Consider the following 23840-nt stretch of genomic DNA (forward strand, 5'->3'; position numbering starts at 1 on the left):
GGTTCCTGGGAGATAATTCGTCAGGATGCCAACTACCGACATCTTTTAGCGTAAGGACATACTCGGAAGTCGATTTTTGCTGCTTACGCTGCTGACGATCTGAGTGCCTAGGGTTGTTCAATGCTAAAGACAACTTTCTGTTTCCTAATCTTGCATGCGTCGTGCTCAAAGTTTTGTTCCAGCAACCTAAGTTTTTTACTTTTAAAAAAAACTTGTAAGCCTTTCCTCGTTCCATGCACCTAATGCAAAGCTCTTGTCGTCTGAACACACATGTGTGTGGACCCTGGTACCAGTGACCGAACAGGAGTGCAGCTCAAGGACAAATGGCGCAATCTCGTGAAATTCAAGCACGTCTCGAGGGTGGAGGCGGATGTCGCTGCATCCAAAAGTGCAACCATCAATTCCAGGTGTGCTTTTAGAGTATTTTTACTAGTATTCTGCCACTGTCCAGCGCAGGTGTTTCTTCAGCTTGAGCGCTTTGAATATCCTCACTTGATCAGCAAGAACTTTTGTGTACACTGCAGGCGTGCTTCCGGGGGATCGGACAGAAGGTATGGACAGTCTTGCATGCCAGAGTGACATACCTGGACAGAGCCATTTTTGACATGCTGCTCATGGTTGATGTGATGTGCAAAGGGGGAGGAGTGGTGACTGCAGGGGTCGGACGGCGTCTGCGGAGCCTATGGTGGAGATCGAAAGACAGCGGCAAGAAAACATTGCTCGCAACAAGTGCGCGCACTGGACACCTTCCGGCTTGCTTGCTGTGTTGAAGCTCCAAATTGCCCAAGAGCACTTGAGCTAGTGAGCCTTTTAACAGGAACTTCATAGTGTAATTATTTCTACAAAGGGAGCCCATTTCTTATGGAGCCTTGTTGCATGCGTGGGCGACAGGCAAGCACTGGCGGCTCTGATGAGCAATGTGGAGCAGCCACAGGCCAGCACAGCGCGCAGGCGAAGACCTCCAGTCTCCAATGGCGATCAGTGGCAGGAAGTGCAGGAGCAGCTGCTGCAGGCATTTGATGCTCTGGCGGTGTGTGACCTGCTGCTCAATGCCTGCAGCACATTCAATCTCACTTCCCCAGGGTGATGTTGGATTAGTGGAACTTTAGGATCGAGCATGGGGCGCTGGTTGCAGGGAACTGTGGGCGAGAATGTGGTAGCGGAAGCAGCTGCTCTGGCATGCTCAGAGGCAGCGGACTGTGCCTCTCCACCGCAGTCGGCACAGGAGGACTGCAGGGTGGCTGTCAGGTGGCAGCAGGAGTGCGCCAGGAAGATCCAGGCCGCGGAAGCTGTGAGTTGCCCTGCATCCAGTCAGTGCTTTTCAGATGATGAGTTCCTTTGGGCAATCAACATGCGCAGTGGCATTGAGAAGGGGAAGCTGAGGCGAGGTGGTGCGTGGACAGGATGTGAGGGAAGCAGAGGATGCCTGCCAGGCGGCTGCTGAGGCGGAAGCTGCTGCGGCAGCTGCGCGGCATGCGCGGCGGCAGCGGCAGGCCAGCCCGCAAAGGCCCCAGGCATGCCTCCTCCCCTGGCTGCTACAGTAGAAAGTATCTGGCTTACCGTGGTTCTGGTGCATAGGTTACCTCAGACCTCAGTCAATGGAATGTGACGCTGTCCTGTGGCGTGCTGATGCAGCGTGCCTCCAAGCGCATGGCGGCTCTGGAGCGGAAGCGCTACTCTGACTACGAGTATGACGTGGACCTTGAGGGCGACGATGGCGCTGCCAGCCCCACAGAGAGCTCGTCACCCAAGCGCTTCCGACACACGCGCTTCACCACAGAGGACCGGCGATTCGGTGCGCACAGGCCTCTTCTCCTTCGCAATGCGGAGCACCCCTGGTGTCGCAAAGCAACCTTCACTGTGTCCTACATGTGTGGCTCGCTTGGGTGTGTTGTGAGTGCGCCAATAGAGTCATGCATGCAATACGCGGAAGCCACCAGACCTGATCAGGGCAGGTCTGATGCTTCTGTTGGTTGCACAGGCATCTACGATGAGAGGCGCTACCAGGCGAACGGCATGCTGCAGCATGCCAGGACGTCTCCCAGGCCGCGGCCTGCGCCGGCGCCCAGCAAGGCGGCTACAGTGGGGAAGCAGGAGGACCGGGACAGCGGGATGGTGGACTGCCCCTGCGGAGTCACCTTTGATGATGGCCAGGCCATGATCGAGTGCGAGCGCTGCAAGGTACCCCCTCAAGCCACCTTTGGCCTTGCAGCTGGCCTCGATTGCATCCTGATGATCTCCTATATGGTGGATCACTTTCATTACACATAAATTGGTCAATGCTTGATATCCTATCAAAGCAAATGTGTCTGAGACAGATCTCTTGTTGGTTGTGCAGGTGTGGGCGCACCTGGTGTGCCTGCAGGTGCAGATGAGCCAGCACCCGCGCCACTTCCACTACAACTTCTCCCACTACATGTGCGACCTGTGCCAGCACGAGCTGCGCGTGCAGGCGGCCCAGGTCGGCTCGCGCTCCGGCCGAGTCTCGCCGCGCTCCACATCCTCCATCGCCCACCGCAAGGGGGCCCCTGCATGCACCCGCCCCGAGGTACACACCCCTGCAGCACTCACACACCCTTTTTAGTGATATGTATTCTCTGGCCTTTGTTAACCAGACGACCTCCAGGTGGGGTAACCTTTTACAGCATGTATAGCAGGTATGTGCAAAAGGCAAGCCCGGCTCGATTCATAATATACAGATGGAGACAACCCTGACTTCAATCTTGCTAGATCAAAATGTTGAGTTTTCAACTCATTGGAGGAATGAGGACACACGGGGAGTAGCAGTGCACTTTCTTTGCCTGAGTGGTGGAGCAGGCGTTTTATTTGATGGTGAAGACTGGTGTGGTGGCCGTGCAGGCGTTTTCCAGCAGCCTACCGCCGGCGCAGCCGTCGCTGAGCAGTGCGAGAGTGCACCGCGTGGTGCCCAGCAGCGGCGGGCAGCCCCTGGCATCAGGATCCCCCTTTGCCAAGGCGTCCCACAGCGCCAAGAGGGAGCGAAAGAACGGGCATGACAGCTGGGGAACCTCTGCGGCCCGAAAGGTGAGCACCTCCATGAATTTCCCGAGTTCTACGCTCCAGCAGACTGACGTTCTGCAAAACAGCATGCACGACGTCACAGGCTTGACAATGTTCTGGCGCGCAGCAGGCGGATGGGTACAGCGGGGACGAGAAGCCAGCGTCAGAGAGGCTGGGCGGCCGCGGCCGCAGCAACGGGGCAAAGGGCGGCCGATCGGGCCGCGGGCGAGCGCAGGAGGCGGCCGAGGCGCAGCAGCACCCGGCGCGGCTGCTGGACAACGAGGACGCGCGCCACTACTCGGGCTTCCTCGGCCACATGTCCGGCAGTGACGAGCTATCCATGGACGTCCCCGACCTGCTCGCCTCGCTGCTGGAGCTCGGCGGCGCCGTGCCCAACGCGGCCGCTAGGGGCGCGTCCCCCGCTCCTCCGCCTGCGCGCGGCCCCAAAGCTGCAGCGAGCGGTCACTGGGAGTCCAGCGCTGAGGGCCCGGCGGCCAGGCGCGGCCGGGACCGGCAGCACCGGCACTCGGCAGAGCACGTGCCGCACTCACGAGGCGGGCACCACTGGGACGGCGGCAAAGAGCAGTGGGAGACGCCCACGGTGCACCACCATCACAGCAGCCGCCGTCCAAGCGACACGTCCCTGCCCCTGCACGAGGCCTGGATGCAGCACGAGGCGGAGTGGGCCAACATGCACGGCCTGCGCCACCCCGCTCCTGCCCAGGTGCGGCTGCTCCGCATGCATGCCGAGCTTTTTAATCTCAAAGTGATGTAAGATCTGTACCTGTGCGAGGGCTGCATGCGAGCAAGTTATGGGGTGCGCAGGAGGGCGTGAGGACGGACTCATTGAAATGGGGGGAGAGGAATCTGCGCACGCCGCGCCAGCCGCGCACCAGCCGAGTGCTGTGGCCGTCCTGCCTGGAGCCCTTGGTGACCAGGCCAGGGCCGGCCTCTGGACGCGTGAATGCTGCTCCTCCCAGCCTGTGGGAGCCCTCACCCAAGAAACCCCGCAAGGTGCGCTGGCAACCCAATCTTAATTCTGCACAGCCCAATTTGTGGCGGATACCTGGAAGGCAACTCATTGGCTCATGCCTGGTGCCCAACGCCTGTGCCTGCATTGCTGCTTGCTGCCAGGCCGAGGCACAGCTTGAGAGGCGTGTCCTGGTTGCGCAGGCGAACCACCATGTGCAGCAAGCGAGCAGCAGCAGCCAAAGCCCACACAGCCCCAACGAGAGCTCGGGGCAGCTGCAGCTGCATCACGGGCGGCACATGCGGGACAACCACCGCCGCCTCTCCCCTGGCGAGCCGCAGTTCACGTCGCGCCGCCTGCCGCACTCGCGATCCCACCGCGACATGAACGGCCGACGGCACAGCAGCCACGGCCGCGGCGACAGCCCGCCCTCTCGCCACCCCAATTCCACCCCCGGGTATGGGTGAACACCACTCCCAATATCACCTCTTCCTGCCCAGTGAAGGATGCAGTCGGCACCTGCTGCACTGCCCTGCTCTGCAAGCACTTAATCGCACCACATCTCATGTCCCTGCATGCTCTGGTCAGATTCGCTAGCGTTGAAGGGTGCAGTGGAGGTGTGTAAGGCGCTGATGGGTGTCTGGCGCGCAGGAGGGGGTCGGGGATGGAGCACCGCGGGGGGCAGCTGGGCCATCTGAATGGGCCAATGACGCTGCCGCTTGGGGACATGCCCATGGAGGCCCTGGACGCGGCGCTGGCCGGCCTGGACGAGCACGACCCACACCACGAGCTCGCCCTCGACCAAGCCGCCATGGACCTCCACGACAACGACGAGGCACGCCCCCTCTGCTCTTTGAGTCCACCCTCTACGTTGCTACTGCTGCTTCACCACCAATTATCGCTCAGCCGTCCTGCGTGCATCTCTCTTCATAATGGTCCTTATGATGATTCTGCAAGTGGGGCTTTCTGTTAAGGTCAGGGGCCTGATGATGTGCTCCTTTGTGGGCTAGAGTCATATAATGCATCAGGCGATGGTCCGAGGAGAGTGAAGAGCAGCGCTGTGGGGGGTGTGTTGGTGAGTGTATCCTGGGGCGGCAGGTGGCGGCGGGTGAGCTGGAGCAGGTGGTGAGTGGGGCGAGCGAGGGCAGCGGCGGGCAGCTGGCGCGCACCAGCAGCCACTACATGGGCCCCGTCGCCTCCGACTCTCTCGCGCACACCTGGATGCACCACGCCTGGGCCGATGCCGGCCACGTCCTCAACAGGTACACATCCACCTTTACCGTTATAATCACAATTACCAGGAAACTCAGTGGCTGCCTGTTTGCATCGTCACAATGGGAGGACGGCCAGCAGGCTTAAGAAGGTCGCCCTTGCCAGTGCGTGCTGAGAGTGGTGAGGGCCTGTTTGCAGGCAGCCTCTGCCGCCCAAAAAGGCGGCAGCAGCGGCGGCATCGGCGGCTGCAGAGGCGCAGGCGGCGGCGGACGCTGCGGCAGAGGCGGTGGGCGTGGCCTTTGGCGCCGAGGACATGGGGGGCAATCTGGGAGTCAGTGAGCTCGACAGCCGCCCAGAGTCCCCATCCCCCAAAGACGAGGTGCGCACGCATCCCCTTCTTTTTCGTCTTGGCCTTTCCGTGGGTGGTTGTCCAGCGTGCAGAAACGTCCTCTGCCGTGGTGCGGTTGTGTTGCCCGCCTGTCATACAGAGTGAGTCACAGAAAGACCAAGTTGTCCTTTGAGCAGTGCATGAAGTGTATGCGCGCGGGCGTGTTCCACAGGGGTTGGGAGACCTGGCAGCGCACCTGGTGGCCTTCCACAACATGGGGGCATCGCCGTCGCACGACGACCCCTTTGTCTCGGGCGGCAAGGTCAGTTTTGACGACGGGGACCCCCCCGAGGGCGGCGACGGCGCCCAGAGCCCCCACGCGCACAACAGCCAGGCCTACAACACCTCCCCCCTCCTCGAGCAGGACCGCGCCTTCGACGGCTCCGACAGGGTGCGACTGCGCCGCAGCTCCCGACCTTCAAAATTGTCCCTGTCGCTTCCACCCCCGGCTGCCCAAGCTGCACTGTTTTCATGTGAAGAGAAGTAGTTTGAGACAGAATGCGACACACGAAAGGCAGTGCCAGCATGAATGATTAGAGGGAGCAATTTATGTGATTATTGTGGTTAAGGAGGCGTTTTTTCTGGTATGGGTTCTCAGCCTGAGGTGGGTTTGATGGTGCGCAGGCCACTCCGTTGGGGCTTCAGGATGCGCAGGAGGGCGAGGGTGAGATGTTTGCAGAGGTTGACCAGATGCTCAACGTCAACCAGGACGCTGACTTGGAGGGTGATGGATACAGCGACACCAATGACGCTCAGCCTGACCCGCTGGAAAGTGCTTGAGGTCTTCAGCAAATGCAGGGATTCAACCCTTCGCTGGCACTGCCGAGGGTACAGAAGAAGATTTACGTGACACCCTGCACGATTTCTGCTTGATGGGGATGAGCAGTCCAATTTTGGATATTTTCAAGAGTCGACAGCGAGATGCATCAGTGCTTCCTTCTGTTGGTGGGTCTCAGTTCAGTGCCTGATGACATGCAAGTATGCACATCTCTCCCTGCTAATAATTCATGAGACTGCACCATTGTGTAGATTTTCCCTCAGTCTGCCAGCTTTCAAACTCGGGATGCACATACTATTGAATGACAAAATGCTAACATCAAGTTGGTCAAGCAAATGGCAGACAAGTTTCAGATGAAGCGGATTCTTGAGATTGGTAGGAGCTTGTAAGCCTCATGAGATTGTTCTTGACATCATAAGGATCTTTGGGCGTTTGTGCTGGCATGGTTAACCCCGGGGACTGAAGTGCAAACCTCGGTGGATCCTTTACATGCAATGTCCCGCCTACTCATGGCCTGACAGATGCCTAGATCTATGGATTAACTGGAACACAGGTTGCAGTTTTTCTCCCCTGATCGGGTGTTGCAAGCTTTACCAAATCTAGCCAAACGATTGCAAACATCCTTGAGCATTGCTTGCGAGCATATCTTACGCACTCATTGTAAAATCAGAGTGCTATCTGCATCAGTGCATCACTTGCCTGCGAACCACATTTGTCGCGCAGCACATCTACATGGGAGTTCAATACCTACTGCATGCATATCATTTCACTGGAGACAGCGATAGAGCTTGTCGATCCAGATACCTATGCCAGACATCGATGTTGACCGAGTGATGCTGCCTAGACAATCATGTAAGACCAATACGGGACTTCAGCTTATCAGCATCACCATCAAAAACAAGCGCATAACGAACCTTTGCTATATGATAAGCCAATCCGGAACTTCACCCCCGCATGCCTCGCGGACTTCCTTCTTGCCAGCCCTCCAGTAAAAATTATGCTTGTCTAGAGCCCTGCCAACCCACCAATATGGTATCTGATGCCAGTCCGACGTGCCAACCAGAAGTATGATGATTTCCATTCAATCTGGTTGCAGACTGGCTGTCATGCTACGGAAAGGCAGTCTCTACTGGTTGCTAAACAATTCACTGCCATGACCCAAGGCCCGCTAAACCTTATTGGGGACAGAAAACCAGTACATCGCACCAACATGAAGATGGATGTCCCATAGCTCAAGGATATATTTTCCACGTCCTCTCAAGATCTGAGCTGGCAATCATCTTCAACGCATCTCACAAAGTCTTCAAAAAGAAATCTTATCTTATCCTACCATCCTAGTCTCTAGATCCATCCAGCCTAAGGAAAACTTTGAGTGGGACACATCGACCTAGATGAGGGGACAGATGAGCCCTTGGCATGCACCATCTGGGGAGATGATGCGAGCCTCCAACAATTCCTCACCCCATCATGTTACAATGGAGCACCCTGATCGCTGCCATCCCACCAAGGGAAGGACACAGGCAACCGATGTTCCTGCACCTGCAATCCAAGATAAATCACAGAATCTGACACCTTGGGAGTGAGAGGCTTGATCAGAAGCCAGCTGTTCTTCACTGAGGCGACGACTTCATGCTAGTCTTGCCAGAGAACAGGCACCCGTGACTAAGATTATGGGTGCGGCTCTGCTGCTGCTCTGCTGCGGCCATTCCGTTGCTGACGCGCAGCTCAGCTGGTGTCTCCTCTCAACCACTTTCAGGCACCTCATTGGCCCCAGCATGGCGGCTTATCCTGCATTTGCACAATGGAAGATGGTCAAGTATTCGGCCTCTGGCTCCAAGCCCATTTCAGGTAGCATGGCAGAGGGGCAAGAAGCCACAGGCAACTGAGTGGGATTCTCTTTGGCTGCCTGGCAACAGTGGCATCAGTGACTGTACTTCCTGTCCATGATGACCAGCAACAACCGACAAGCCTCGAGCACTCACCCAGGTGTTCTCCTTGGTATTGTGGTTGTAGTAGTATGCCTGCCCATCAGGTGCTCTGTACTCTGTCCAGCCTTCTGGTCCAATCACAGGGGCATACGCAGGCACCTGCCAACAGCCAGCCAAGCACTTCAGGCACTCCACAAACATTGAAAAACGTACATTGTCCTGTTGGCCTGGTACAGGCAGCGGTGAAGGGCAGTTTTCACCTGACCACCCCAGGCATCGCCCCGGCCGTTCACTCCCCCTGGCCGCTGCCCAGGATTTGAAGCGCTCACAATCTCGCGAGGATGACCGCCATAGCCGCCAACTGAAGGGCCGCCCAGGCCCCCACCTTGCCCAGGGTTGCCGAAGCCAGCGCCATAGCCGCCGCTGTATCCGGCCCCATAGCTATTGAAGCCGGCTGGCCCCTGCCAAAGGGTACCACGTGGATCAAATGACACTCTCGACTGGTCGAACCAGGGAAGGGGGGCCTCATGCCTGCCTGGACTCAACAACGTTCCCATTGAGCGCTGCCAGAACCTGGTACCCATGGTCACGCTGGTATACTTGTAGCAAGTGCCCCCATTGTTCCTTGTCATGCTGAACTGCCACACATGTGCTCCAACAAAATTGCAAGAAAGCTGTAGGAGAGAACCTGGCCCGTTCAGAATTGGGGATGGTAATCTCAGTGCAGGCAAAATGGTAATCCATCTTCCGAGAGGGGCGTCTTGATATGTATGATATCTGAATAGCCGAGAGTGTGTTCGCCCATCGTTAGGTGATTTCCCTTCTTCCCCCACTTTTGAAAAGCAAGGGCACGTTTAATTGATGGTGACGAAGGGTTTGCCGCGAACGCGATCACGACAGGATTTCGGTCATTTCCAGAACGATTAAGTCTATTCGGAGGATTATCGCACCGAGCTGCGCTGGGGGTATCCACCGCCTTCAAAGCTGCCTCGAAAGTCTGATTGCCCGCCGTACGGGCCCGGTCCCTGGAAGCCGTTCCCTCGAGCTGGAAGCTTGCGGAGCTCCTCCTCTCCGTGTGCGAAATTGCAGCGCTCACCAAATCTACAATGCCCGTTTTTCCACCTGCGTGACGCAATCGCCCCGTTCAAGTCCAAAGCCCTGGTGTTGGAAGACGGCCAGGAACGTGCCCTCCAGGGCGAGCTCCTCACCTCATACACAGCTTTGTTTTGGCATTCTCTGCATTTCCTCGGAATCCCTTTCTCTGCTCTGCGTACTCCGCGCCGGCGTCAAAGCCTTCACCTTTGGTGCCGCTGGGGAAAGCTCCATCCATCTGGAGTCGGCTTAACTCTTCGTCCTGGCCCCGCTGAAAGGGCTGCGTGCCAGCTAAACCTCACAAGCCTCCTCACGACAATACGCAAGTGGTGTTCAAGCCAGACACACCAAAATTTACGCCGAGTGCAGATGATGAAGGAGATCTTGCCTGTCGGCAGTCCACAAAAAAAGCGAACTGACTCAAAATTACGAATTGATCTCCCACGTGCGAGTGGGCACCAGAAAGCCATCGAGTCACGTCTGCGGGAGATTCCGCGTACACCAAAAGCGTTCCAGCTCTACAAAACGTGTAAGATAGTTCTTTCTGCATAACGATCTATGCTGTAAAAAAATTGCGTTGATTGCACCGGACCTAGCCCAGCCGATGCTGCCTTAGAAGAGAACACAAGGACTAACCTTCTTAAGAATCGTGTGCAAAGAAAAAAGATTGATCCGTTTGTGGCATTCCACTTAGGAGACGGCGAGAATAGCAGAGCAACGGGTGGGAACCGTCCGAATTATCGATGCCCCCCACCAGCTGCAAGGAGACTACAGTCTTCCGTAGCAAGTTGAGAATGAGTTAGGGTATGTTTGCAATTAAAGGGGGGAATTTCGGGGAAAGAGATCTCCACAGAAGGCAACGAGAAGCAGAGAGGATGCCAGTGTGGTTCCTCAAGGCAGTGAGATAGGCTTGAGGCAGGCCGTCTGTCATGGTTGAGGCGCGGTCTGCCGTTGCGCAAGCCAGAGAATGGCATGGGATCCAAAAAGCCCAGGAGCGGCTGCCCATTGCAGAGGCGCGCAAGCAGCTGATTGATCTGGTGAAGGCCCACCAGACACTGGTGCTTGTTGGCGAGACGGGGAGCGGCAAGTCAACACAGCTGCCGCAATTCTTGCATAGAGCAGGCCTGGCAGAGGTGGGGAGAGCGCAGTAAGCATCCAAGAGGTAGTTCCGGCATCAAATACAATCGCATGCTTATTTGACCATGCCTGGGTGCAGGGGAAAAGCATTGCCGTGACACAGCCTCGGCGGGTGGCAGCTATTGCCGTTGCCCGACGAGTCGCACAGGAGATGGGGGTCCAACTCGGGGCTGAGGTGCAACTCCTGTCATATTGGCCCAGACCGTAGGCAAGGTGTCGCCGTGCCAGTGAGAGGCCATCTGCTGATAGATGTCATGTCTGCACAAGCTTGCCTGCAACGTCTGGGGCTTCAGGGGTATTGGACAATGCCTGCATTGTCATGCATATTGTCAGTCCTTGATGGTCGAGCAATGGGAAGCACCAATTTGGAGCTGGCTTGAATCAAGGTGTTTGATGTGCGGCAGGTGGGCTATGCGGTTCGTTTTGATGACCGGAGTTCAGCCGCAACGCGCATCAAGTACTTGACGGATGGCATGCTCGTGCGAGAGGCCCTCATAGACCCCACCCTCTCCCGTTACAAGGTCTGGTGACTTGTCCATGCAATTGTGTGCCTGCTGAGCTCGACGGCCATCTCTCAGGTGTTGCTTGCTGCAGCAGCTGGAATTAGGGACACAGCTGCATGAGCGTGCAAGCAACTATGTGCTAAGAGGTCTGTACTGACATGCTTCTGGGCAGATTGTGGTGCTGGATGAAGCCCACGAACGCACGCTACCGACCGAAATCCTCTTTGGCCTCATGAAGCAGATCCAGGTGATCTTGTTGACTCACCTGACTCATAGCCAGCATGAACTGCAAAGGCCTCCGGTGTGCAGCCCAAGTTGCAAGCGCGCTGTTACAAGTCGTCGTGCGCGAGCAGGCTCAGCGGAAGGGGGGGATGAAGCTCATAATCATGTCGGCCACACTGGACGCTGCAAAGTTTGCGCACTTCTTCGACGGTGCCAAAGTGATCTACCTGCAGGTGCCACCTTCCCCCCTACGCCCCTGACTGGTTCCAATTATGCCCATGTACATCCTCACATTTGGGATACGTGATTTCTCCACTCATCCGGAGCACTGAGTGAGCTGGTTATTCTGCTTGACATCATGGGAGCATCTGCTCTGCAGAATCTGCCAAATTTCGGGGGAGGTGTGAATGTGGGATCTCGCTGTGCAGGGACGGCAGTTCTCCGTGGACACTATGTATGTGCCGGAGCCAGTGGACAGCTATCTGGATGCCGTGCTGCGCACCGTGCTGCAAATCCATGTGGATGAGCCTGAGGGTGACATTCTGGCCTTTCTGACTGGCCAGGAGGAAATAGAGACCCTGCAGCGCCTCATCCCTGAGAGGTGCCAGCGCCTGCCCTGCCCTTAATATTGATCATGTCCAACCGTTATGTCTGAGCGGTCTTAAAGAACTTTGTTGGTCAGGTTGCCGCAGCTGGAGGGCGCTGAGAGCCTTGGGAAGCTTCTGGTGGTGCCCATCTACGCAGCGCTGCAACCAGAGCAGCAGGCCAAAGTCTTTGAACCCACGCCTGCAGGCATGCGCAAGGTGCGCTCTGGCCTTCTTGACAATTAGTTCCTGTCCTCACAGCATGCGAGTAAGCTGACGCAGTCTCAATATTGGCGGTCAGGTGATCCTGGCCACCAACATAGCGGAGACGTCCATCACAGTGCCGGGCGTGCGCTACGTGGTGGATGCAGGCTTTGTCAAGGCGCGCAGCTACAACGCGCGGCTGCAGTCCGACTCGCTGCAGGTGGTGCCCATCTCCAAGGCCCAGGCCCGCCAGCGCAGCGGCCGCGCTGGTGCGCCCACGGCCCTCACATCTCCTTTTTCACCTCCGCGGCCCTCATCTGAGGTTATCCTTCGGAGAGCATCCCGCATTGAGCCCCTTGTCATTGTTCGGTGGGAAGTCTTGTTGCCCTCCTGAAGCAAGGTCTACAAAGGGACTCAGAAGGCAAATTTGCGGTGCATGCAGGTCCTTTGCTGAGCACGGGAGTTTTAGAGGTTCTAAATGACTGAGGATTGCCTGATTCATCTTTCTTGATTTGAAAGCCCCTGGGGGTTTCGGTCATAGGGGGGGTCGCTGCGGCGCAGGGCGCGAGGCGGCGGGCAAGGCATTCCGGCTGTACACGGAGGCAGCATTCCTGGGCCTGCAGGCGGCGAGCGCGCCGGAGATCCAGCGCGTAAGCCTGGCGTCGCTGGTGCTGCAGCTGAAGCAGCTGGGCGTGGCGGACATGACGGCGTTCCCTTTCATGGACGCGCCCCCCAAGGCAGCTCTCCTGCGCGCGCTCGAGCTGCTGCTGGCTCTGGGCGCACTCGACGCCGACGGCGCCCTCTCAAAGCCGCTGGGCGCGCAGCTCGTGCGGCTGCCGCTCGAGCCGGCCTTCGGCAAGGTGTGTGCCCGCATGGCCCTGCCACGTCACCCTTGGGACATTATTATATTATATTATTATTACACGCTTTTTCTGCCAATAGGCAAGGCACGTCCTGTAGACAACCTGAGTTGCACGATGCCATAATCCTACTCCTTGATGGACTCGCCCAGATCCAAGCAAGACTCAATCAACCGTGGGCACGGTGCTCAGAATTCAGGGTTTGCTCATTTACACGTTGATAATGAGGTGTAACAAGGCACAAATCTGGCAGCAGTTATGAGAGTGTGGCCCATTGCTGTGAGCCCTGCTGGCGTGGCCTGTGCGTTAAGGAGTTGGGATCTGTTGGCGCAGCTGCTGCTGTCAGGCGGAGCAATGTCCTGCAGCGAGGAAGCGCTGTCTGTGGTGTCGATGACAAGCACAGACCCAGTGTTTCTGAATACAAGGTGTGTTCAGCTGTGTTTTAATCCCCATCTCTGCCTCTTGGTCTAATGCTAGACCCATGTCCTGCCAGGCAATTGAAGTCTGCTCAAGGTGGGCATGCAGCGTGCAATGATGTGATTGCAGGAACAAGCAGGAGGCGGCGACAGAAATGCGTAAGCAGTTTCTGTCCCCACTCGGCGACCACATCACCCTTCTGAATGTCCTGACAGCGTACATGAAGGTTCCTTCTGGGTTTCCTGTGTTGCTCCTGCAACAATGCATGATTTCATTCACTGCCATACACCATATGTAGGACCCCATGCCAGGATGCTTGAAGCAAGCTCAACTGAATGTCTGGTGGGCAGGTAAAGAAGAATGAGAGAGGCCGGTGGTGTGGGGAGCGGCTGCTGAATGCGCGCTCCATGCGCAAAGCGCTGGAGATCCGTGCCCAGCTGCGCGAGCACCTTCTCAGCCTCAAGGTGCAAATTCTGCCATATAGCCAATCTTCCCCCACTATGTGAGTGCTGATGCATTGTTGCGCTCTTGCTGTGCTCAAGAGTTGAGAAAGCAGTGATTGAAAGTAAGAATGACCTCTTGCTGGGGGTGCAGGTGCCTCTGAAGAGTTGCGAGAATGACATGGACCCGCTTCAACGCGCCATTTTGTCCGGCCTCTTCATGCATGCCGCCATTCTGCTGCCTGACAGTACGTAGCTGCCTCCTCCCTTTAATTTCTATCATTTCAAAAATGTATTACCCAAAACACTGTCCTATGAGTCGACTTGCAGAGGTAATCCTGCATGCTGATGGGGGCTGGAATGTATGCTGCGCAATGCATGATGCAAAACAAACTCAAGAGTCTGCTATGTGTGTGCGCAGACACATACAAAGTGATTGCGAGCGGCCAAATAGTGTCCATCCACCCCTCGTCTGTGCTGAGCGGCCGCAAGCCGCGATGCATTGTATTTGATGAGATCCTCAGAACTACACGCAACTATGCGCGAAACGTGACCGTGATGGAGCCCTCATGGCTGCCAGAGGTGGTGCCAGCCTTCTTCAGAAAAATGGAATCTTCAGGAAGTCTTTGAGAGCGGTTATTTACCAGTAACTTAGTAAGAGAACGGATTTTATTTACATGTTGGTCTGTGATGAGCAAGAGCCCATGCACCGTAGCCGGCACACCACATCATGTCCAAGTCAAAACAATGCCGATGGGTGCAACTCGCATCATGCAAGTCGCCTGAAGTACTGCTTAATAAGGTTCATTGTGATTCGTCCCTGCAGAGCTTGTGCCATAGCAGGAGCTTTGACAGGGTTAGCTGACATGAAAAATGTCACAGCACTGAAACACCAACGAAGTTTTGTGGTGTCTGCACATGTGGTTCGCAGAATACAACCCTTTCCCTGTAGAATCTTTCCAAAGCCCTCTGCTGTGAATTTGACAGTTAGCATGCTGATTGAAAGGCCTAGCACAAACAGAACTAATGCTGAAAATAACTCAATCCGCTCACAAGCCGAGACCTTCCTCCTACAAAAGGTTTGCGCATAGTAGCCATCAACTCTTGGTCTTATGGTGCGCACTTTTGTGTTTCTGGAGTGCACGCCACTAAGCTGACTGTGGCAGTCTGTCTCCTTCCTGCTGCTAGTTCTTCTTGCTCGAGAATGTGAGCTCTTCACACATGCGATCAAGCTCCTCCTTCGCACCAACGGCCTCCAACTCCTGAGGCCCCAAAAACATGCCCCAGGGAATCCCGCCATACTTCTCGCTGTGGTGCAGCTGATGTGCCACTGCGCACCGCTTCAGGTAGGGAACATCTGCTAGAGGGCCCACCTGACATGGCATGCCATAGCACAATCAGCACTTCATCGCTATAGCACCTCAATTAGATCCTTTGAGCCCTGGGAGAGCCAGGGATGGTTCTCATGCAGGTCAACATTTGAAGCATAGTACTGGTAAGCAGCTACTTCTGATCTGATCTATGTTGAGGAGCAAGGAGCGCACAGGGAATCGGCGGTGCACCAAGCCATCATGGATGAACATGTACATGATGCCAAAGAGGGTGATGCCCAGGCCAGCTCCAAAGCACACTCCGCCCATCAGCGTCGGCGTCAAGAACCTGCGCATTTAAAGAAGTCCATCGTGGCCGTTATGAGAATGAGACTTAAGCTGGACTAGCATCCTTATGGCTGAGTGTGCAGGACTACAGGAGGGCAGAGACCCACCCATACAAGCACAGGCCCATGGCAGGGACTGCATTGGCGATGGCATAGATGTCATTGGCCTCAAAGGGCCCCACTCGAGGCACATGGTGGGACTTGTGCAGAGACCAGCCCGCCTCATTCTCATGCCACAATGCCTTGTGCGCCCACCTGGCCCACATTTCCATGCCCACCTGCGAACAAGGAATATAAAGTATGTCACCAAGCGGTGTCAGGTCGCACAGCCTTATTGAAAACCAATCAGGGCAACAGCAGCTGGTACCTCATGCAAGCAATTGCTCAAAATGACTCATGGCACGCCAGTCATTTGGGAGTGCGGTAACATTGGTCAGGATCATACCACGCCGCCAAATGTGAGCAGCAGCGTTGCTGCCGCTTCCAAAATTGGAAACTCTGCGCCGTCCCTCATGTGCCATGTAAAACGGAGATGTACTGCTGTGATGGCCATTGCTGTGATTCCCGTGGATGCAAGGATCGCTGCCATTTTGTAGGTGGTCTGCTCCCTGTGCAAACGGCCATCAGGTCCGTTAGTATCAAGAGGCAGCGGTATGCAAATCCACTGGGATGCCAAATAATGGGCCATGGCGGGGCGCCTGGATGCTTGCAACTTGCAACATGCAAGCTCAAGCAACAAGCACCTTGCTCGTGACTGCTGGCGTTCAAATCGCCTAGCAGTCAAAGCATCTTGTGCGACTGCCTGCACTGCAGCCGTCACGTCCTGGGCAGCGCCACTCGCCGCATCTAGAATCCCACTAGAGCCGGCACTCAATGCCTCTGCAATGCTGTCCTGACCACGCAGCTCCACAGAAAATCTGTCGGACACACTGCACTCCTCTGCCTCTGGTGCACAAGGCATCCCCTGCAGCCACAGGTACAAGAAAGAATTAGCAGTGTCCGGCTTTGCTCCTCCTTGCCGCGATAGTATCCCCACGCAGAGTTTGATGACGGTTTTGCAGGTTAGCCTTATTGCAATAGATGTATAGGACTGAGGCGTTGCACAAATATGGATGTCCCAAAATTGTGGCACTCCAGCCCACCCCTCGCAAGGCTATCGTGCCACAACACGGTTGCAAAATCTCCACACAACTCTTGTTGCTAAATAATCTTCTCAAGGTTCGATAGAATGACATCTCCGCGACTTACAAGATTGACACATGCAGCGCTTTGCTGTTCCAAAAGTGCGGCTACTCAGCACAGCTGCTCGATAGTCAACCTACCGTAACTGAAACTCTCTGAAGATCTATCGAAGAAGGTGAGACGATGCATCTTTGCGACTGCCGTCTCCTGTAGGTTACGTGGGACGCGCGCGGCTGAGCTCCTGAGTTGCAACGATGGCCGACTGTTACACCCCTCCCGACAATTCCCCCATAAGACGCACTTGTATGGCTACTGAAAACCATCTGGTCTGGAGATCAGCTACCAAGTCGTCAGAAATGAGAAAAGGACACCCGGTGTTGGCTCAAGTCAGGGAGCGTGGGCTGCGTGAGCAAGTGTGCAACCTAATCTCACCGAGCTGGCCCGCACAACAGCTCTAAGTACTGCAAACTAAAGAAACATATGAATGGCTAGTTAGAACTCATAAAAACACCTGCCAACATTGCCTGGCGACAGTATTCCGGGATGGTGATTGAATTGGTCTGATTGGTGCATTGTCAAATTGGGCAGGCCATGATGTTTATCTATTGTGGCATAATGAGGAAGCCACAGAAAAAGCAGAATGTGGTGCCTGGGTACCGCCTTGCATGCTCCAACAGTGGGAGCTGAAGTTGTCCCTGGTCATGCCTCAACCATTACGGGCGTGATGATGGCCCTGGATCATGATCCTAACACAGTCATTCGTGATTAGCCCCAATTCCAAAGAAATCAAGGCTTGACAGCTACAACAGCCGCCGCGCCACTGCAGCACCAATACTTTGTGCAACACTTGTGTAGGTTACATGATGCTCTGAATATGCAGGTATTGCATACATGGTAATCATCGCCTTTGGCTTGCTCCGTGGCTGCCCATTCGCTAACACTGGTAAGCTGACCCATTGTGTACGAGTCATAATCAACGAAATCAGCAGACTCCTGCAGAAGTCTGATGGCATGTCAATGACACTTCATGTTTGCTCTAATGAGTCTCCCAACGGGCGAGCCTCCAGGGAGGTCTTGGACAACCTCACAACTTTTGCAGCTTTGTTATCATTATTATCATAAGGGCCAGGACACAGAGCAATTAGCCACTCGCGGACCTGTGCATGCATGGGTGCTTTGTTACCCAATATGAGAAGCAATTTTGCCTCTGCATGCAATGTGCTTTAGCATGCCTCATCAGGTTCCTTGCTGTATGCCCTCAACAGACTACTTACTAGCGATCGTCTTCTCTCATTTCCTGACACTCCTACTCCTTATCGTTTTCTGGTCGTCGGGCCACAGCGAACGGCCGGCCTCATTTGCAGTACGGCTGGTCGATCTTGGCCCAGCCAAAGATGGTCTCATACTCGGCAGCCGCCTTGTCCCAGGTGGAGTTGCGCTCCATGCCCCTCTGCTGCAGCGCCTTGAACGAGTCTGGATGCTCGCGGAACGTCTCCAGCGTGTTTCTGAGTGCCCCAGTGAAGGCATCTGTCGTGCAAGGGGAGAAGGTCCACCCGGTGCCAGTGCCTGCACAGCCAGCTCCCCTACTCAAAACCAGATGATTGCACTCCAAAGTCTTGCAATGTGGTCAGGCGCAGAGAGCGTTAGCGCAATCTGCGTTAGAAAACCAAAACAACTCGCAGGTCGATCAAGCGTGTGCGCTAGCGCTTAGAGAACACGTTCACGCCTTGCTGAGGAGGCAGGGGGTGAGCAGCGCACCATCCCAGGGGTTGAAGGGGAGGACTGTGTCGCGCAGGCCTCCAGTGGCGTGTGCGACGGGCACAGTGCCGTAGGCCATGGCATAGAGCTGGTTGAGGCCGCATGGCTCAAAGCGCGAGGGCATGAGCAGGATGTCTGCGGCCGCCGTGATTTTGTGGCTCATGGGCACGTTGAAGCCCACCCAGCCGCGCGCCCTGTCTGGGTAGGTGTTCTCCATCCACCTCATGCCCGCCTGCGGAGCAGCGCAATCTGAGGGTGAGAGACACCGCCCTTTGACAGAGGTGATACCAGGCGATTTCCAAGCATTTGCCAGGACCTCCTAAGAGTATGCCGGTCAGAATGAGATCAAGAAATACAGGCTGCCATCTGACATCTAATGAATATGGAAAGATTAAACATGGCGATGTCCAGAGGGGTATTTTTGTGTGCTGACCTCGAGGCTGACGTCGCCGGTGCCGAGGCAGACCAGCTGCACGTCCTGCTCCATGAGCCAGGGCAGCACGCCCAGCACCAGGTCCGCTCCCTTCTGGTAGTCCAGCCGCCCAATGAAGCCAATCAGCGGCACCTGCCGGCACATGCTGCCGTCAGCATTGGAGGTCATGCACGCTGTTACTGCACTTGTCAGGAGTGGGCATGTGGATTGAATGAGGGAACATCATGTTTGCCTGGGCACGGGTCCGACCTCGGGGCGCTCAGGCAAATCCAGCTCCTTCTGCAGCGCGGCCTTGTTTGCAGCCTGCGGCCAAACGAAGAATGCTTCTCAAATCACTCTAATCAGCAATTGGGCAGAAACCAATACGAGGACGACAGCAATGCTGTGCTGGAAAGCTCTACGCACCTTGCCGCGCGAGAAGTTAGAGACGGAGAACTTCTGCGCCAGGTGCTTGTCGTGCTGGGGGTTCCAGTCGTGGTTGTCAATGCCATTGAGGACGCCGTTGAGGGCGTACGCGCGGCTGCCCAGCATCTGCTCCATGCCCCAGCCGCCCTCCGGCGTCAGGATCTCCCAGGCATACCCCGGGCTCACGGTCACTATCCTGTCCGCCGTGCTGATGCCGCCCTGAATGATCCCCAGCAGATATGTCATCCCAGAGACATTCGCAAACCAATGGGTCCCCCCAGCAGGCTGCATGTCAGTTACCGTGTAATGTCGGTGGTGTGCTTCGGCACAATATTATGGACCCACCTTCATGGTGTTCACAGCGCGGCCTTCCTCTTCGTAGCTGCCCTGGCGCTGGTGTGGAGGGTACTGCCACTCGAGCGCGCCATACCAGTGCCCAGGCAGCCCGTACGTCGCAAAAGTCTTGGGCGGGAACACGCCCTGAGCCACAGATCACCAAGACGCCATCAACCTTCAGGGCCACAAGGAAAGGAACGAAAGGGTCAGAGTTAGCAAATGCCGGCAAATTGATATATGTTCTGTCCATGAAATCGCGGCAGACCTGGTGCCGGAGGTTGTGGATGGCGAGCACTGAGCGCGCATTCCCATACACGCCGCCAGGTCTGTACTTGGCAGCAAGGTAGACGGGTGTCATGGCAGCGTGCCAGTCATTGGCAATGAATATGCAGTCATCGCCGAAGGTGCTCCCCTCAATCTGCAGCTGCAGCGGAGCCTCCAGGCCCGCCAGGCACAGGAGTGTGTAGCGGTACTGCACAGCCCCAAGAACAGTACTTAGTGGAATGTCCACTAGCTGTGCCCCTGGTGGCCCCTGGTGGTAAAGGACAGCACAATCAAGGAGGGCACATGCTCATGTACCTGGTTGTCTCCATACACCCCAAAGGCGTCAGCATAGAGCCCGCCTGGTCTGGGGTATGATGGGTGGTCCACAAACACCCAGTCCACACCCTTGCTGCGGTGGTGGTACAAGCCCACCTCTGTGTCTAAGACAGAAACCTTCATCTGAGGACCCTGCAAGAGAAAGAGGACACGTTGCCAAGACTCATCCCTGCACAAGAGATGTGCATGCAAAGCTTGACGGACAGGGAAGAAACACTCACCTTTGAATCCGGTACAACATCGTAGTTTGCATATCGCGGAGACACAACCATGACCCTGTGGCCCCTAGCTGCCAGTGCGGGGGGCAGAGATCCACACACATCACCCAGGCCCCCGGTCTTTGACCATGGCGCTACCTGTGCAGAGTGAGCGATCTTTATTTCTTCCTTCATCTCAACATGCATTGAAATTTACCCCGTGTGCCCAGCTGCACAGCTATCGCCCCTCACCAAGCAAAGGTTGACTGTGTCCAGGCTTCAGTCAGGGTGCATCTATAACACACTGGTTCAGTCTGAGGAGAGTCACCTCAGCAGTGACAAACACTATGTTGTATGTGGCCCGCGCAGTCTCTGTTGCTCCCCTCACTTCCTTGTGGTGGGTGGAGTCAGGAGTGCTGGCTGCCTGGGCAGCTGAAGATCGCCTTTCATTCAAGGACTGCTCATCGATGACTGTAGAAGCGACTGACTCGGCAGCCTTTGGAGCATGTGGTCTCAAGCTCCACTTTCGACAGTGCAACAACTGCTTTGCTACAGACTTGGGCGCCTGCAGGATCCAGCAACAATGAGCGTCGTCAACGATCGGCCCAATCACGCAAATTTCTTTTCTCTGAAATCTTGCCTGGTCAGTTGTGTTAAACGTGTGAGGGCTGCTGAAACTTTGGTCCATTGGCAATATAGATATTGATGTGCTTGGCACCATTAGAGACAACGCAGCAGCTTGGATCACCAATCACTCACCTGAAAGGTCTGTTTGCTGCTTGCTGGTCTCCCTGCGGTAGAAAAGGGAGACGCATGAAGCAAGCTTGGCCGCATGGGGCCTGAACAGCACCAGCAGTGCGGGCCCCCTCTGTTCTACGGAGCTCTATCTATGTTGCCAAGCCCGACATGCCTCAATCAGGGGAACATCTGGCGGTCTTCCGTGTCGAGCATCAAACCAGCATCTGTCTCTTCGAAGCAGATCGGGATGGAGAGCAGGGAGCCCCTTGTTGCAGCTTCCCCAGGCATCCGGGTGAACCCTAACCTGATACCCCTCCTTCCAGTGCTTTTAATGCGAGATATTTTGGGGTTCATATCTTCATCATTACTTTATGGCTTTTCATTATTATTATTACAGTGTCGGCAAACCCAAAGCCCGAAGGCCATAGGGCATGTTGGCTTCATGTTCGCTTTTCAGCAGGTCTTGCACCCTGGACGTGAAGCTTAATCTACAATGCGTCCACTGGCAGTGGCCACCGGGTGCTGGTGGTGCTGCATGCATGACACCCTCAACGTCACCTCCCAAAGGGGGGTGTTGCGTTGCTGGCAGGCCAGAAGCATCGGTAACAGAGGGGCGCTCAACCGATGCAGGGAGTGCATGCAATTGTTGCGTGATGACATGATTGACAGGCTGCAGACTTTTGTAGGCCCGGGCCCCGCGGAAGTGGCTGCAGACGCTCTGCGTGTATGCCCTATGGCCTCTGGCTTTGGGTTCGCCGACCTTGTAATAATAAGTAATAATTATATGCATGCACGAAGTCGGGCACATGCATGCTGGCGCCGGCGCTCTTTTGCCGCAGCGCTGCGGTGCGGCACCTGGGCACCGGTGAGTCATGACTGGAATCGCTGCAAGTGTTGTTGATGATGCAAGCCCGATCGCGATGCATGCGTGATGCTGCTGTGTGGACCCTGAGCTTCCCATAATGAGGTTCACAGTGCAAGAGGCATCATGCTGCAGGATGTTTTCCAATGATGCATCCATCAAAGTTGATGATCAACATTTTGTCAGAAATTGGATCGTCTACTTACAGCATCAGTGCGCACTGCATTGACACTTCATATTGAGGTTTAGCTGCTAGCTGTACTGGGAGCCTCACGATAAATATTAATTCAAAATTCTCTCTGGCTCTTTGATTTTTTTCAGACTAGCCATTCATTGACACCCACTAGTAGCTGTCTTCTCTTGCTGAACATATCACACATGTAATGTTCTATACGGAGCATGCTGGCCATCATCTCTTTATCGGCTTGTCCTGCCACAACTCAGTTTTTTTTTGTCAGACGCTATCTATAAAGGCCAGATGTATCCACAAGCACTACAGCGGATCTGCAAAGAGTTGGTGACCACTGTGGCGCGGGCACACGATATACTTCTTTGATAGGACTGTGCACTGCTGGTGCCTGCATCTGGCATGGTAGGCCACGGGGCACCTGCGGCACTGCAGCATGGCCACTGAGTCACCGCTGAGGCCGCATCGCGCGCAGTAGTGCGCCGGGCACCGGAAGGCGCCGCCGGACGCGCCCCACTTGGTCAGCGGGCACGCCGTCGCGCAGCTGCGGTGGTAGAAGTGCCCGCAGCGGCCCATGCTGCACTTGACCAGCTCCCCAAGCGGCCCTGAAGCCTTGCAGTGGAAGCACACGCGCCTGCAATACATCGTTGATCACCCAGCTTGGTGAAGCAACTATAGTGCAAGAAGAGACAGTTGAGTGAAAAGAGACGAGACATGAAGGCAGTGCAATGAAAAGCAAATGCTACAAGAAGAATACTTTAGAAAGCAAGGAAAAACATACCCCATTGAAGGAGAAGCGCACCGGTCAGAGGCGCATTGAGTGCACCTCAACATGCCGGTAGGCGCAGAGCACGCATGGTGGAAGAACTGGCAGCACTGCCCCGAGCAAGCCCACACGACCTGCCCGGCCAAAACTGGCCGCTCGCATGTCGCGCAGACAGCGCCGGGGTGACCCTTCAGCCGAGCCGCTGCCTGAGCTGCACTGGTGTTCGCCTGAGCAGCCAGAGCAGGCCCCTCGCTGGGAAGCCCGGCTGAGAGCGGCACAGCTGCATCGCCTGCTCGGGGCTTGTCGGCCATCTGTGGGGGTGCGTACGCATCGCCAAAGCTATCGAGCTGCGAGGCAGCCGCCGGCAGCCGTTGCAACAGCGGCCGGAGGTAGTGCAGCAACCGCTGCTGCTCGCTGGGTGCCAGTTTCCTGATGCTCTCACCCACAACCTCTTCAGACGCTGCCAGCAGCAGGCCCCTCAGCAGCTGCTCTGTGTCGCTGCTCTGCCCTCCAGCAGCTGCAGCGTTTGCCTGACAAGGCTGTAGCGGCAGCGGCAGCATCTGTGTAACGACGGGTGCTGTCTCGTTGCCCTGCTGGGAGGTCTGCAGCACCGGGGACGGTGCCGGGGCTGCCGCAGGAATGGGGGCAGGCAGTGGCACGCTGGCAGTGCCTGTTGCTGAGCAGGGTGGAGTCCGCAAGCTGCTTGACAGCTGCTCCTCGATCCATTTCAGGCGCTTGGCATTGCTGAACACCATGCGCGCTAGTGGGGCCTTCCTCTTCAGGCCAATATTTGCAGCCTAAGATGTATTGCACAGCCACATATCAGAGGGGAAGCTCCAGCCAAACAGAGCATCAAACATCCGTTTTGTAGGAACCTTTTGTTGATGCTCTCATAAATAAGAGTGTCACGACACTTGACAGTGGCAGCAGTACTTGCCTGGCTGTATGAGGAGGGGATGGTACTTT

At 55.9% G+C, this 23840-nt stretch overlaps 7 protein-coding genes across 7 annotated transcripts; 3 read left to right on the forward strand and 4 right to left on the reverse strand.

The window, feature by feature from the left end:
- Nucleotides 1-270: 270 nt before the first annotated feature.
- Nucleotides 271-6368, forward strand: COCSUDRAFT_44234 (hypothetical protein; the record flags this gene model as incomplete). The annotated part of the gene is made up of 16 exons (XM_005644811.1): nt 271-407; nt 658-729; nt 892-1030; nt 1136-1291; nt 1636-1795; nt 1982-2181; nt 2339-2548; nt 2860-3042; nt 3146-3742; nt 3844-4032; nt 4192-4445; nt 4640-4858; nt 5017-5250; nt 5399-5579; nt 5761-5979; nt 6213-6368. 16 exons carry the CDS (start codon nt 271-273, stop codon nt 6366-6368), a joined length of 3306 nt encoding a protein of 1101 aa, XP_005644868.1.
- A 565-nt stretch (nt 6369-6933) lies between these two features.
- Nucleotides 6934-7706, forward strand: COCSUDRAFT_34102 (hypothetical protein). Its single transcript, XM_005644812.1, has one exon. The coding sequence runs from the start codon at nt 7173-7175 to the stop codon at nt 7356-7358; it is 186 nt and encodes a 61-aa protein (XP_005644869.1). The 5' UTR covers nt 6934-7172; the 3' UTR covers nt 7359-7706.
- Nucleotides 7707-8107: 401 nt separating this feature from the next.
- COCSUDRAFT_54465 (hypothetical protein) lies at nt 8108-9715 on the reverse strand. The gene is made up of 5 exons (XM_005644813.1): nt 9503-9715; nt 9245-9416; nt 8555-8755; nt 8349-8453; nt 8108-8154 (listed from the first exon to the last, which is right to left on the reverse strand). The coding sequence occupies exons 1-5, from the start codon at nt 9622-9624 to the stop codon at nt 8128-8130; spliced, it is 627 nt and encodes a 208-aa protein (XP_005644870.1). The 5' UTR covers nt 9625-9715; the 3' UTR covers nt 8108-8127.
- Nucleotides 9716-9888: 173 nt separating this feature from the next.
- On the forward strand, nt 9889-14383 carry COCSUDRAFT_30872 (DEAH-box nuclear pre-mRNA splicing factor; the record flags this gene model as incomplete). Its single annotated transcript, XM_005644814.1, has 14 exons — nt 9889-10519; nt 10603-10698; nt 10928-11044; nt 11199-11273; nt 11380-11481; nt 11677-11849; nt 11931-12051; nt 12134-12305; nt 12598-12896; nt 13230-13321; nt 13443-13557; nt 13670-13742; nt 13858-14001; nt 14175-14383. The coding sequence occupies exons 1-14, from the start codon at nt 10316-10318 to the stop codon at nt 14381-14383; spliced, it is 1992 nt and encodes a 663-aa protein (XP_005644871.1). The 5' UTR covers nt 9889-10315.
- Nucleotides 14384-14406: 23 nt separating this feature from the next.
- COCSUDRAFT_30875 (hypothetical protein) lies at nt 14407-17124 on the reverse strand. The gene is made up of 6 exons (XM_005644815.1): nt 16733-17124; nt 16154-16374; nt 15856-16018; nt 15519-15688; nt 15298-15412; nt 14407-15126 (listed from the first exon to the last, which is right to left on the reverse strand). Exons 1-6 carry the CDS (start codon nt 16913-16915, stop codon nt 14938-14940), a joined length of 1041 nt encoding a protein of 346 aa, XP_005644872.1. The 5' UTR covers nt 16916-17124; the 3' UTR covers nt 14407-14937.
- Nucleotides 17125-17946: 822 nt separating this feature from the next.
- Nucleotides 17947-21269, reverse strand: COCSUDRAFT_30877 (hypothetical protein; the record flags this gene model as incomplete). The annotated part of the gene is made up of 11 exons (XM_005644816.1): nt 21081-21269; nt 20650-20886; nt 20346-20480; nt 20104-20256; nt 19790-19996; nt 19534-19668; nt 19189-19407; nt 19033-19086; nt 18784-18915; nt 18351-18582; nt 17947-18158 (listed from the first exon to the last, which is right to left on the reverse strand). Exons 1-11 carry the CDS (start codon nt 21153-21155, stop codon nt 17947-17949), a joined length of 1791 nt encoding a protein of 596 aa, XP_005644873.1. The 5' UTR covers nt 21156-21269.
- Nucleotides 21270-22414: 1145 nt separating this feature from the next.
- COCSUDRAFT_83553 (hypothetical protein) lies at nt 22415-23434 on the reverse strand (the record flags this gene model as incomplete). The annotated part of the gene is made up of 3 exons (XM_005644840.1): nt 22415-22445; nt 22530-22713; nt 23062-23434. 3 exons carry the CDS (start codon nt 23432-23434, stop codon nt 22415-22417), a joined length of 588 nt encoding a protein of 195 aa, XP_005644897.1.
- Nucleotides 23435-23840: the final 406 nt, after the last annotated feature.

The sequence above is a fragment of the Coccomyxa subellipsoidea genome (assembly GCF_000258705.1).
Source record: "Coccomyxa subellipsoidea C-169, whole genome shotgun sequence".
NCBI lineage: Eukaryota > Viridiplantae > Chlorophyta > Trebouxiophyceae > Coccomyxaceae > Coccomyxa > Coccomyxa subellipsoidea.

Bases quoted from the DNA above. Each gene is read 5' to 3' on its own strand.
- COCSUDRAFT_34102 (XM_005644812.1), top strand. From the start codon at position 7,173: ATGCCAGACATCGATGTTGACCGAGTGATGCTGCCTAGACAATCATGT.
- COCSUDRAFT_30875 (XM_005644815.1), bottom strand. From the start codon at position 16,915: ATGGTTTTCAGTAGCCATACAAGTGCGTCTTATGGGGGAATTGTCGGG. The intron at 16,375-16,732 runs GTAGGTTGACTA...CTGTGGCTGCAG, and splicing joins TTCAGAGAGTTTCAGTTACG to GGGATGCCTTGTGCACCAGA. The intron at 15,689-15,855 runs GTATGATCCTGA...CCTTGTTCGCAG, and splicing joins TGCTCACATTTGGCGGCGTG to GTGGGCATGGAAATGTGGGC.
- COCSUDRAFT_54465 (XM_005644813.1), bottom strand. From the start codon at position 9,624: ATGGATGGAGCTTTCCCCAGCGGCACCAAAGGTGAAGGCTTTGACGCC. The intron at 9,417-9,502 runs GTGAGGAGCTCG...TGCGTCACGCAG, and splicing joins AAAACAAAGCTGTGTATGAG to GTGGAAAAACGGGCATTGTA. The intron at 8,155-8,348 runs GTGAGTGCTCGA...GTGCAAATGCAG, and splicing joins ATACCAAGGAGAACACCTGG to GATAAGCCGCCATGCTGGGG.